Source organism: Harmonia axyridis, chromosome 2 (genome assembly GCF_914767665.1).
Source record: "Harmonia axyridis chromosome 2, icHarAxyr1.1, whole genome shotgun sequence".
Lineage (NCBI taxonomy): Eukaryota > Metazoa > Arthropoda > Insecta > Coleoptera > Coccinellidae > Harmonia > Harmonia axyridis.
In genome coordinates this window covers 56,110,039-56,124,581 of record NC_059502.1, presented here as the reverse complement: position 1 = coordinate 56,124,581, position 14,543 = coordinate 56,110,039, and the positions used below count along the sequence as shown (strand labels likewise).

Below are 14,543 nucleotides of genomic sequence, written 5' to 3'. Positions count from 1 at the left end.
ATCAATCAAAACCTTACCTTATTGTAAAACTTCTCATCATCGAATAGTATTTATAATTCTTGATTGTTCCGGTCTTTACTAGACGGAAATTCATCTTGATATGATCAAAAAGTAAAACACGTTATTCGCGCTTATATTCATTGATTATACAACGATATTTCAGTCAAATTACATATCGACTTCAGGTGAGTAAGGTAACTCACTACTCTTAGAATATCGGTCTCCCTGAATGTAGATTGACTAAAGGAATGTTTTTTATGGAAATTCCATGAATTTACTGAAAAAGTTCATCATTTGCAAGAAAAGAATTATCAACTTTGTAACAATATCAAATGAATAATGTATTGGGTATAAAGACACTTAAGTAGTCTTATTATCTGAGTCTCTCTAGAATGATGCGAATGAAAAATGGGCCACTGAGCCTCAGTTCGGCTGGATACTGCCACTAAGCCAGTCGTTCCAGTCCTTTTTCAGACGCCCCCATAGTCACAAGGTCGCTTTACTTTACAGCAAATCACAATAAAGCCCGATTTCCCGCTTCGCGAATAGTGCACAACAATTGCAGTTCGTAAAGCAGCATCGGCATGCCTCAAATCTATTTTCAGAAGCCGCCTTCAAAGGCATAGGAATATTCTCGATTCCTCGCCGCGTCAATGTAGATAAAGCACTAGACAAGGAAGCGCGTTAAGGGTGTTCAATACCTTGTTCATACCACTGCTATTTCAGTGCTAATCAACTGCTAATACTAATATAAGGCTGAGCGTATCGTGGCTGGGAATGCAGCTAAGGTAGTCAATCACTACTTTGTCGCCTAGTAAAACAAATTATTGTGTGAATTTTATTTGACAATAACCCTTTTCATCCGATTTCGATGAAACAAAGCTTGAATATTGAACTTAGATGAGCTGAATATATCTGTAAAAACCCAAAGTGACACCCGATAGACAAAACAAAATACAACTTTTCATTCCTATTCTGTTACTCTTTTCTTATTGCCCTCACTAATTTTTTTTACGACTTATAATACGTGTCAAATGTCAAATAATCATTCTGAATTTCAGGAGAATATAAAAAATTCTCATCTAGATAAATAGACCGACAACAATAACCTAATAAATCACATATCTTATATTCCTATATACAGTGTTGTGGCCTCCAATGCCATAAAATGAGAACTCAAAAGCTTTTCGAATTTTTCATTCTAGAAATTTCAATGTGCAAATTTTTCTGATTTTCTCTGTGAAATCTTACAACCAGAGATGATCATATATTTTTTCTCAATTCGAATAAATTGGTATTTCTATTATCCATACTCAACATAAGTCCATGACAGTGGTTCATTGTAATTTCTGTCTTCACAATATTTTCAGCGATTTTCTTATTTAGTATTATATACCTAGACAGTGGCGTACCCAGACATAAGCCTTGGAGGGGGGATAAAGGAAAAAAAGATTCAAGTTTTCCAAAGAATTCTGCTTACTCATAATAAGATTGTGATATATAAGATTGTTACATATAATGGATATTCCTCCTGGGGGTATAGATCCCCCTTATCCCCCCTAGGATACGCCACTGTATATAAACTGAACTGAATTTCTAAATTTTACAGAAACACAAATTTACTCTTTGCTGGGCTTCATCGAGAGTTGAGATTTTATTAGGGGCAATAAATACCAAACAGGCGGTTCTTCAAGTAGAATGGGTGTGTCAGGTACAAATCTACCAAAAATTTTCGTGTAGCTCCATCTAGCGGAATTGCAGTTTCAGCGCAAAGTAGTCTACAACCTTAAGCATGCCTCAGACCGTTTACTTCTTAAAGAAGAAGTGACATAAATATGCAATAATCGTGAGACTGAGATAGATATTATGGAACCGAGACTCAGTGCCGTACCGAATGATGTGAAATTAAGATTGAAATGGATTGAAGAAATATTCCATCAATTCGATTAATATGTGTGATTTTCAAAATCGATTTGGTAAGACAAGACAAGACGCAACTGTCCATATCTAGAATAGAACTGGTTCGTTTAATGCAATTTGAAGAGAATATTCAGAATTAAGACACTACTAGCCTATAGAAATCTGATTTTTCAGGACCGAAGGACGAGGAAGCTTCCTGCCACAACTTTGGCATAGTTTTTCTGAAAGATGTGGAAAAAATGTGCCTTCAGGAAACATGTGAACTCCAAGTTTTAGGGATCCGATGTAAATTCATCAAACGATATGGCTACAGGATTAATTCCAAAACTACCCCTTTTCAATAACCAAATCGACCTCCGCGAGCTATTTTCCAAATATCCCTCCACCTGAAAGGACTACCGGTTCCATTCACTATACGACACTCTTTATGCCGATAATTGATCGTCCCCTAATCCATCATAACGTCAAAGGACGCGTACAGCATTCAGACAATACGAAAAAGAACAGGAGCCACGCACAGAACGGCGACCACGCTGGACAAACAGCGGATTTGCACGCCTACTCGAAGCTCGAAAAGCCGAAAGCTCGCTCTGATCTCCGCTTGGCGCTTTTAGTCGAGAGAGAGCAGGCGGTGAGCGTGGAACGCAGAGGTGGCGCCCTCTTGCATGTACCGTTGAGCACGAGCGAAAATACGCGTTTTGCATTCGGTATGTTGACAGTTCTCGATGAAAATAAGGGGGAGAATGTGTTTTGTTGACATCTGAAGACGTAGTCTCGTTTACGATTCTCGTTCATTTCGATTGAAAACTATATTTGGGATATTTTCGTTTAGTATACCCACTTTTAGCAGGAAAAAAAAATTTTTTTTTCGTGATAATATTATTCGGAATATGTGAATGAGTGTGGTATGAAGATAGATTGTTGGTTGTGTGTGTACTGATATTTGTTGAGGTTTTGTGGATAGTGGAGCTTGACCATGAAGATACTTCTGAGAGTGGTATTTCTACTATTTGCGATATGGAGTACTGAAGGTTCGTTTCTGATGATTTGTGAAATGATTTTATGGATTCGTTTCTTACTATTTCGATTAGAAGAAACATTTTTTGATTACGAAAATAAAAGTACATAAAACGCACTCCTATTTGAAATAAAAATAATTAAAAAATTGGACCTTGACATTATGTGTGGAATACAATATCATAGTCTCTTACAGGACTCGATCCTTGTGAGGTTATTTTTGATGAATTGCCGGCACATTTCGACAATTACTTGACGGATGTTGGTTTTCAGATCATCAATAATCTGGGGATTATCGAAATTAACATAATCCATCGCATAACCCCAAAAAAAAATTCAAAGGCGATAAATCACAAGAACTTGCTGGCCAATTCACATCGCCTTAACGAAAAATTGCGCGTCTTGCGTGGTTTGTTGCACGATCTTCTGAAACCACATCTCTTTCAATTAAAAAAACAAAATAATAATGAAAATTAAAAAAAAGGTATAGCCATGAGAATTGACGGTTTGAGTGACACCTTCTTCATTTTCAAAGAGGTCAATCACTCCACCAGACCAAATTGCACACCACACAGTGACTCTTTGTGGATGTAATGGTCTCTCAGCAGGGAGCTCAGCAGTTACATAAGGATTTTCACCGCCTACATACGTGACAATTTTGCTTGTTTACATAGCCACCGAGTTAAAAATGTGTTTCGTCGGCGAAAAAAATCGTCATCCAAAAGTTATTGTTCAAGCACCCAATCGGGTGATTATTCTACGTATTCCCAGGTCAGCTGGCTTCAGTTCTTTCGTCCTCTGAAGCTTATAGGGATGAAGATGCAAAATACGCGATAGCGTGCCGTAAGAGAGGCTCAAATCTTGTGCGCGCCGAGAATGGATAAATTAGGATCTTATTCAACATTTTCACTCAAAGTAGCCGTATTTTGGCTTTCTAGTGTTCATTTCGATGATGTATGAGCCTTCGAGACACTAATTACAGGTCCAGTCTCTTCGAATTTTTTCACTGATTTACCAATTGTGCTGTCAGATATACGACCATAATCTGCTCGTAATGCGGGAAACATACTCAATATAAAATAATTAATTTCTGTAGTGAATTATGTAGTGTGTAGTCACACGTTCAGCTGTAGATAAACCATATTAAGCTGTAGATAGCCATATTAAATGGCTAACCTTTAACTTATTATATGATGCTACGGATGCCAGCTATGTTTGACATATATCATTGAAACGGCTGTGAAATCCAAAAGACCAAAAAAACACCAGCAACTTTAATTTATGTATGGACTGAGGATATGTGGACAGTTTAGAAGACACCAAAAATGCGACATAAATAATTATCCTATATTTTCAATGATTCACCATTAGATAAAAATTGCTATGAAAATACTCAAGCTAAGTCGAAAAATAAATCCTATGAATGACTGTTTACCTTCAGGGTACAGAAAAAGCCAGAAACTTTCATGTATTGATGGAAGATCAATGTGTACAATTCAAAAAATATTGAACAAATAATGAACTTTTTGAACCAAATGTTTTCCAAATGACATTAGATAAAAAATATTAGGATAATAATCACGTTAAAAGAAACAATTCGTATGAATTCAATGCTCTGTTCCCCCTAATGATTTATAAAGAGTACACCAGAAACTGTTTTATATGTGAATTCCGAGGATATCACACATGCTACATAACTTACTACACTCTCCGATTCGATGAGCGCTGATAAAAAGTACTTCGAGCACTGAGCTCTTAAAAAAGTGCTCCGTAATCTCAAGCTCAAAGCAATTTCATTCATTAAGTTCTATCGAGCACTTTAAAAAAGTAATCAGTGTTGGCGAGCCCTAAGCTCTAAGCGTACTCTGATTCGAAATAAAGGTCCACTTTTTCGCAGTGTTTTGACATAGGTAATGCAAAATTGGAAATGCTCGAAGTACTCAGTACTAAGCAATGGATCAAAATGGTGCTTTCAAGCTCAGGATCACTCTCGGGATCACTAAATATTTTCCAAATGAACTATACTCGTACAAAAAATGATTTCCATTTTATATGGGACAGAAATATAAGATTTCCACTTTCGAGTTTTAACAAATCTGAATGAAGACGGTCTGCTTATTGTGTTTTCTTTCCATCTGAAGAGTAAAGAAGCCATAATCAATAGGAATCACCGAGAAAATTCAATTAAGTTCTATTGAGAAATTTAGGAGATCTCGATTGAATACTCGATTGAATATAGTTTCAGCAGGAATATAGGTTTTCTTTTCGTGATGGGATTATATGAAATATGTGAATCAGTGCAATATAAGGAACAACGTTTGTTGTTTTATTCATTTAAATTTTGTGAAAAATATTCTCTTGAGATATCGATCATGCAGATATTATTGATGTTTGGAATAGGTAAAAGTTTGTGCCTGGTGATTTGGAAAAAATATGGGTGGACTTTATTGATTTTTTCTATAAGATATCGTCAGTACTTTCCGCAGCTTTAGAAATTGACGAAATGTTTTTTTGAATCATATAAATGAATAAAATGATCTACGAGTAGGTATTGATGAATGGGTGATGTTTCTGGATATCTAGAGCAGGTTCGTGCACTATTTTCGGTTAAGCATTTCGATAAATCAACAAGCAAAAGAACTTCATCTAGTTCCAGTAGATTATCGATTTTTCGATTTGGGTTCTTAATTCAATATTGACTTGAATAAATGCAAATAAGAAGGAAATGATAACACAAACATCAATCTTGCATCAAATACATCTTATCAATTGCAGTGTTTACCTAAGTGATATAAAGACCAAAAGCATACCAGAAACTTCCATTCATGAATGGACTGAAAATATGTATACAATTCATATAAAATTTGCAGCATAACCAAGAACATGAATCAAATGATTCTCAAAAGGTATAAGATCCAAACTGCAGTGCCAGTACTGAGGTTAGGACTTTAATTCCACTGTTTCCATAATAATATAAAGGAATAACACGAGGAATAACAAAAGTACAACAAGAATTTACGTTCATAGACAGATGAATCACAATAAATCATATACCTTATTATCGAGCTTATTATCTTATAAATAAATATTGTTCGAATTAATATAAGGTAAATGTTCATATTGTGTTCAAACTTTCTCTCTATTGATCACGAAACATCAGATTGAAAAGTATATGAGAAAAACTGAAGGGAAGGAATCTCAAAATGTACTTCGTAAAAGAACGTGTGATACACAATGTGCTGAAGTATTTCAATAGAACTGTAATGAAGATTCATGTTTTTAATTCATAAATCATATTGAAATGGATGAATATTCCAACTAACTACATATTAAAATACATCATGAAACCCTATGTTTCAGCTTTGCCACCTAAAATGATGTTTTGAAATATATATAGAAATATTGAATTAAAAATTTGAAAAACGGTAAAAAAATCTTAAAACAATTATTCTTTCGGAAACTGATTATATGTTCTTTTAGAATACTTGGTCAACTGAATTATTTTCATCAGGCGTTTTAAATTCCATAATAATAAATAGAACAAAAATAGCATCACGACCGGAGATGGGAGATTGGACATATGTATCTGTATGTTTCCACCTACTCCAAGAGAGGTGTATTATTATTGAGATTCAGTACACCCTTGTGTCACATTTGAAAGGGAAACAGAGGTTCTTCCGGTAGGATAAAATTTGGTTGATTGCATGGTCAATCCTTTTCTCTAGGGGGACATCTTTGAAATGGAAACTCTTGGAACATGTAACCCATTTCTCGAAATTTATATATGTGACTGAGTGACACTTTTTTTTTTCAGCGTGAAGGAAAATATATATAACAATATACAAATCCAAGTAATATGAAAATGCTCTGAGTGAATACTGGCCCTTTTTTTAGGGATATAATATATCATTATAAATAGTTATAATTACTACAATCATCATTGTGGTGTTTGAATAAATGAATAAATTGAAAGTTTTCAAAGTATTAAACTTACTCAAACATAATTTCTGTTTTGGTGGGGCGTTGTAACTGGTTCTGCAGTTATAATACAAACTTATTTTTTTCTAAATGAATCATAAAAATTTCTATAACAAATGAAATTTCTTTTTTTCCCCACTTCAGAAATTTATAACACGACATATGAATTTCTTATCAAATTATACATAGGCATATCAATGGGTACTAATGATAATCTGTGAACTTCATATAATTAAAATATTCCACCACCAACAACATTTATCTATTTGCTAATATAATATAACGGTGTTGAATCCGGAGACCTTGGTGGCTATCGAATATTTCAATTATCTGAAGATCACAGATTATCATTGATAGACACTGTCGTAGACACCTGGTTGGTTTGTACTGTAAAAATCAAACTTCTGATTATTTTTGTAGTTTGGTAAAAAAATTTTATGTTATGTAATATATTTTCGAAATGGGAAAAAAGCGATTTTATTCATATTAGAAATTCATATGGAGTACAATTAAAAAAAAAGCAATTTCGTATTATATCTATAAAACTAAACACAATAAAAAAATTACAGATGCTACTGAAAAAAGTGCCTGCAGAACGTTTTTGTTTCATGTTGGACCAGTCAAGAAGAAATAATGAGAACTTTTCATTTTACGTCATTTTTTAATTTTCTCTTAAAGCTTGAAAACAATTGAACTTATAAGGTTGAACTTTTTACGAAATGTATTCTATCAAAAATCGAGCCTCAAAATATTGTGATATTCATTTTCCTCTAGCTAAAAAGGGATTCTGAGTTCTTCTCTCTAGACAACAAATTTGGTACACCCGATACACATTTATCGAAAATAGAAGATAACGGGTGTTTTTTTTCGAGGTATATAACTTCAAGATGGCATTTCTGTTCAAGATGGCGACCGATTTAACACCTGTCGAGCGATTAATTTTCAGTTTAGTTTGGCAATTCATCATGAATAGACTCATGCCTGAACAACTCTTGCAAATAGTGCAATTTTATTTCCAAAATAATGGTTCTGTGCGGAATACGTATCGCGCACTACGTCCATTTTATTTTGTTTAGCGATGAAGCACACTTCTGGTTGAATGGCTACGTCAACAAACAAAACTGCCGCATTTGGAGTGAAGCTAATCCTCAAGTGTATGTCGAAACACCGTTACATCTAGAAAAACTGACTGTTTCGTGCGCTTTATGGGCTGGTGGAATCATTGGTCCATACTTCTTCAAAAACGATGATGGTCAGAACGTTACAGTCAATGGTGATCGGTATAGAGCCATGATTACTAACTTTTTCATTCCTGAATTGAACAACCATGATGTCCAGGAGCTGTGGTTCCAACAAAACGGCGCACAGCTCGTGCCACAATCGATTTATTGAAAGTCACGTTTGGTGACCGCCTAATTTCACGTTTTGGACCTGTGAATTGGCCTCCAAGATCTTGTGATTTAACACCGCTAGACTACTTTCTGTGGGGCTATGTAAAGTCATTGGTCTATGCGGATAAGCCACAAACCCTTGACCATTTGGAAGACAACATTTGCCGTGTTATTGCCGATATACGGCCACAAATGTTGGAAAAAGTCATCGAAAATTGGACGTCCAGATTGGACTACATTCGAGCCAGCCGTTGCGGTCATATGCCAGAAATCATATTAAAATGTAATGCCACAAGATTATCTTGGGGATAAATAAAATTCATGTCATCGTTGTTTTATTGCAATTTGAAGTTCTATAGCTCTAAAAAAAACACCCTTTATAACCTTTTTGAAATAATTTTCATCACAATAGGAACTGAGATTGTATACATCGAGTTTTCTCTCAGTTTATGAGAAATAAACCAATAGGATAGGGCAAACCTATATAAATTCCTGCTGTTCGGGGTAACTCGCTGCGAATAGCAGTAGCAATCAAGAAGGGATTACTGAAATGTTGAATGTCTCAGAAACTGCATTTCTCTGGGAGATTAACGTCCAGTATAACCATCTGCCTGAGACCCACGAACTGAGACGAGGGTCAGGGAATTAACACAAATTAACAAATGGGTTCCAGAATGCTATCTTGTTCAGTTTCTCGGTTATTAGAGGGAGTTAACGATATTTCAGTTGATTCGGTTTGTCATGTCTGGTTGTCTCCGAAATCTGCGGTGCTCATTACTTACCACTTCACACTTTCCGTTAAGTATCATGAAGATTTAATGGCGGAAACATAGTCTGAAGAGTGTTTCATTAGTTTCTCGGATCTGACTTGGATAGCAATTGTGTCCTGCATTGAAACACGTATTAGATGCCTTCTCCCTTGCCTCCTCCTAAGATGGAGCAGAATTTGACACAGAGAATTATTTGCCAACTTATTTCTGACATCACTACCGATTTGGGAATTCATTTTGTATCTGAAATGAAATCTGAACGTTACTTAGAAAGTCCTGGCCTTAGTAGTAAAATCACGTTTTTTTCTTGGGAATTTGACTTTATTCGTCAACTTCTCCGAGAGTGATACATGTAGTTGATCCAACGCTCCTCTAACTTTCCATTACCTTTTCTTTAGGAAGAATTGTCTTTGCTTTCGAAATAGCCTTCAACATCGGCAATCAAGTCTTCATTAGAGCCAAATTCCTTTACCTGGAGAACATTTTCACCATCGTTATTGATAGAGAAGAGCTTGCAAAATACTTATCAAGCCAATGTTTGGCTTGCTTTATTGATTCACGAAACTCGTGTTTATCCATTTTTGAAAGAACATCAAATGTCTTTTATCTCGATACTCATCTTTCGAAGCTTGGAACTAACGATGAAATAATTTGTAAGGAAGTGGTGGTGGCAGCTTTTGCAAAAGTTACATAAAATTTCATTTCGTAACGTATTGCTTATAAGATTTTTTTAATTTTGTAGAAAGTGGGAAAAAATAAGATGCAACAGATTAAATCTGTGAAAAGATGAATTTATTTTCTTTGCTGCTGTCACTTCATATTAGTGGTCAGTTTGACATTTTGTAAATAAGTCTAAACAGTATTTTAGTTAACTCTTACAAAATGAGTGATATAAGATAAGATATAAGTCAAAGACATTTAATGACTAGGCTTACAGAAACCTTGATACATGATGAGAAGAAAATAAAACATGATAATCAGAAAGTTTTACTCGCATATTTTGAGGATAAGAAAGATCTAAAATTATCCACATTATGGACACTTTACTCAATGTTAAGGTTTGAAGTGGGTAAATAAAATGAAGATAATCATGATGATCGTCAAAATTCTAGAGAAGGCGACACCCTGAGAAGAAAATCTGAACTATGTCTGGTAAGCAATATTGGCATTGAAAAATATACAAATTTGATAGTATATGTATATTAAAAAAGCAATGGGTCGGTTATAGTGCTAAAAAATCAAAAGTTTTTATTAATGAAGATTTTGCCGAATTTTTGGTAGAAGCTGATGACAGACAATACTTAATGGCTAAGGTTGCAATGATTATTAGATTGGCAGGAGCATGCAGAACATTTTTTCTAGTTCAAAAATGCTATAGATGAAGAAATCCATTTTTTTGTTGTAATTCCCCCTTCAAAAATAAAAGTTAGGTATACGGCAGTTAGCAATTAATACTGGCCACATAAATGTACGAAATACAAATCTTGTTGAAATATTAGGATAATACATTATGTTATGTCCTCAGAATCCTAAACACAACAGGTTTTTTTTTTGTAAAATATAGGAATAGTGAACCAGACATCCGGAGGGAATTAACATTAGTAGTCTTGGTTCTTGAAATCATGTTCGATATAGGTATAATGGCCAATAGAAAAAGCTCTGTCACTTTTCAAGCAGATAGAGGCGCTGTTGTTTTGAAATTAAAGAGACACAGACATTGAAAATTTATCCTTCTTGCGGAGGGATATGTTGAAAATTTTATGAAAAATAGAAAAAGTTTTGTCGTTATCTTCTGTTTTAATTTTCCACCATCTGCAAGGAGGGCAGGATTTGTCCTGGTTTCAAAAAGGTTATAGTAATTCAATTGAAAATTAGGGACCAATTGTTAATCTGAACAACTTCAGCAAGGTTTTCGAAAGTGTTATTTATAATATTCTCTATTCGCATGTCAGCGGTCATATTGTTGATAATCAGCTCAAATTCTTCAAAAGTCGATCCACAGTGACCAATGTCTTTGGATGAGTTTTCCCTGGTAGATGTCATTTCTTCATTTCTTGAAAAATTGTCATCATTTGGATTGACTCTCAATTTCATTTATTTTCTGACCTTACCAACAGGACGGTGTGGGTTCAGTATCTCGGATTCACTTCGGCGGAGTTTGTGGCATCATTTAGTGTTCCTCAGGGGTCGGCGTTGGGTTCCCTTTTATTTGTCATCTTCATCAATGACATTTTCCGTTTCCTGAGGAGTGAATGTCTACTTTACATGGACGACTGCAAGTTGTTTCGGCGGATTCTGTCAGTTGAGGATTGTTAGGAACTTGAGGCTGATATTGATGGATTGAATCGTTGGTGCGCAAGAAATTCTCTCCTCTCAACATAAATAAATGTTGCTTGATTTCATTCAGTCGAAGGATGGCACCAATTAGGTTTCAATATAATATTGACGGTCACAATTTTTCCAGGGTGGATGTGTACAGAGACTTGGGTGTTGTTTTTGATTCGAGATTGAATTTCACACCCCACGTGTGTCTAGTTATGTCTTGTGGATTCAAGGCGCTTGGCTTTCTGGTGAGGAGTTCTAAGTGGTTAATCGATTCTAGCACGCTCTTCGTTTTGTTTAACGCTCTCGTGAGGTCAAAGGTTGAGTAGGCGTACGGTGTTCACATTTTTGTTTGGAAAAAGTGCAGATGCGGTTTTGGAGTTAGTTTCAGACTTGATGGTATCTTTCCGAACCGTGGTATAGCACATAAACGGCTGCTGACTAGATTTAAGGTCGATAGTCTGGATAGGAATCGCACTTAGATATATGGGTCTAGTATTTCTTCAGAAAACTCTCTGTTCAGGATTTGATTTTATTTATTTATTTAATAAGTAATAAGGGTTGAGGTTGGTTAAACCTATGAACCCAAAACACAAAAGTAAATTCCAAGAATGCACAATCCAATTTGTAAATGACAGTCAAAAAATAATAATAAGAATGAAAAGTGGTAATATTCAGGAGGGATAATAAAACGATAACCAGGTCATCGTGTAGAGCGCCAATCGTCCAGTCTGCTCTTGAAGGGGTTCACCGATGTGGCCTCCACAACAGTTGTTAGAAGTTGGTTCAACATGGTGAACACTCTGTTGGAGAGGACCATCTGTCTTGTAGAAGACCTGAATGCTTCCTTCTGTAGTTTGAACTTATGTCCTCGCAAGCTATTCACATTCGATTGAAACATATTATTGAGCTCTTCTCCGAAGTGACCATTCACAGCTCGGTATGTGAAGACTACATCACCTCTGCTTCGAAGTTCTGCAAAACTAGAGAGGCCAAAAATGCGAAGGCGATCTTCATATGATGGGCGAGGGTAAGCGTATGGTTGCCGCGGGGTCCACACTGGATAGACTCCAAGAGGTTTTCATCGAACCTGGTTGATGGCTACCACACTTGTCCAGCATACTGCGGACGTATGTAGTTTTTGTACAGAAACCCCCACGTTGAAACACTGCTCCTTCCAAAAGTCCTCCTCAGCAGATATGTCATCTGTCTTGCTTTCCTCGTAACCGCTACCACATGGTACGACCAGCATAGATGATTGTCCCTTCTTACTTTCTTATTAATCTACTTAACGTGCTCAGATTTCACGTGAGTGTTGTGACTACCTTTTGCCTTCCTTTTCTGCACACTAATGTACTTCTCTTCTTGCCTCTGTACCGAATATGTCAGAGCTACCACTATGTTCAGGATGTTTCTGATATTGTCGATAGTAAACCATCTGTTATAAGGAGAACTTTTCTTGGATCGCAGTCTAAATTAAATTACAGAATATGGAGCTAGGTGTAGGAATTTCTTATTATTTTTTTTTTGTATAATCTTTTCATGATTCGCACTTGGCTTCAATTTCTTTTGTTTTGTATGTTTCACATGATATTTATTCAGTTTAATAAGGTTTCATTTTTTGTAATTTTTTTCTATTCTGTAATGTAATTGGCTCAGGCTGTTGAATGTTGTAATAAATAAATAACAATTGAATAAACAGAATTCTTCATGTCACTATATTTGAAATCTACTTTTCGTCATCAATACATTATATTTAAGTTAATGCGACTGGACTTTTTCAAGAAATAGTGCCATCTCATCAGTATGATGTACAATCTTCAGTTGAGTGATGAGTTTTATGTTACGCCATCAACAAATGCAACGACATACCATCTTTCACCTGGTAGGATCAGATCAGACTCAACATCTCTCCTAACAAAAGAACAATGGGTTCAAAGGGTCAAAATATAGCTGAGCCAAATCTTTTTCTTTATTCCGGCGGCGTTCAGTAGAAAATCGTAATTCCTATTCTCCTCATCTCCGAACGGAATGTTATCTAAACATCTCCGTACAAGAAAGGACCCCTCGCACCGGATCGTTGCGATATTACGACACTCCGGGGACACCTAAACTTTTTCAGTATCCAAGGAGACATACAAAGAGTCTCGACCGAGAACAGAGGTTATAATTTCCAAGTCGGCGGAAAGGGGATGTAATCAGCGGTGTGCTGCGTTATACACCTATAAAGTATATTTCACTGTTAGAATATACCACATGTAAAGGTCGTGACATTATGGTTTTCTGAAGGTGGCTTTTTTTTATTAAACTAAGACACTGTAGGGAGTTCGAAGTGTTATTCGGAATGAGGGGAAAATATACTATGGAATTTATGAATATAGTCATCGGCAAGACTGAAATGCTTTATTATTTTATTTACAATATTAGGTAATGAGGTGCTGAACCGCGTTCAAGAATATATAAATTCAGATCACAAAATAAGCTAATTTAATATTATCCGATGCTTAACAACGAACTTTTCCGGACTGTTATCGACCTGGAATTGTTATTTAAATATAAAGCGTGTTTTTTTTTAGAGCTTTAGAACTTTGAATTGCAATAAAACAACGATTGATTCTTCGATTGACATGAATTTTATTTATCCCCAAGATAATCTTGTGGCATTACATTTTAAATATCTGACATATGACCGCCACGGCTGGCTCGGATGTAGTTCAATCTGGACGTCCAATTTTCGATGAATTTTTTCCAACATTTGTGGTCGTATATCGGCAATAACACGGCGAATGTTGTCTTCCAAATGGTCAAGGGTTTGTGGCTTATCCGCATAGACCAATGACTTTACATAGCCCCACAGAAAGAAGTCTAGCGGTGTTAAATCACAAGATCTTGGAGGCCAATTCACAGGTCCAAAACGTGAAATTAGGCGGTCACCAAACGTGTCTTTCAATAAATCGATTGTGGCACGAGCTGTGTGACATGTTGCGCTGTCTTGTTGGAACCACAGCTCCTGGACATCATGGTTGTTCAATTCAGGAATGAAAAAGTTAGTAATTATGGCTCTATACCGATCACCATTGACTGTAACGTTCTGGCCATCATCGTTTTTGAAGAAGTACGGACCAATGATTCCACCAGCCCATAA

The 14,543-nt window shown here is 35.8% G+C and overlaps 1 protein-coding gene across 1 annotated transcript in view; it reads left to right on the top strand.

Annotated features, from left to right (window-relative positions):
* The first annotated feature begins 2,827 nt into the window (after window positions 1-2,827).
* LOC123672840 (roundabout homolog 2) overlaps window positions 2,828-14,543 on the top strand; it is a 327,252-nt gene continuing 315,536 nt past the window's right edge. Inside the window, exon 1 of the mRNA XM_045607151.1 lies at window positions 2,828-2,951. Coding sequence (XP_045463107.1) covers window positions 2,897-2,951 — 55 coding nt within the window. The 5' untranslated portion in view covers window positions 2,828-2,896. The remainder of the gene's footprint in view (window positions 2,952-14,543) is intronic.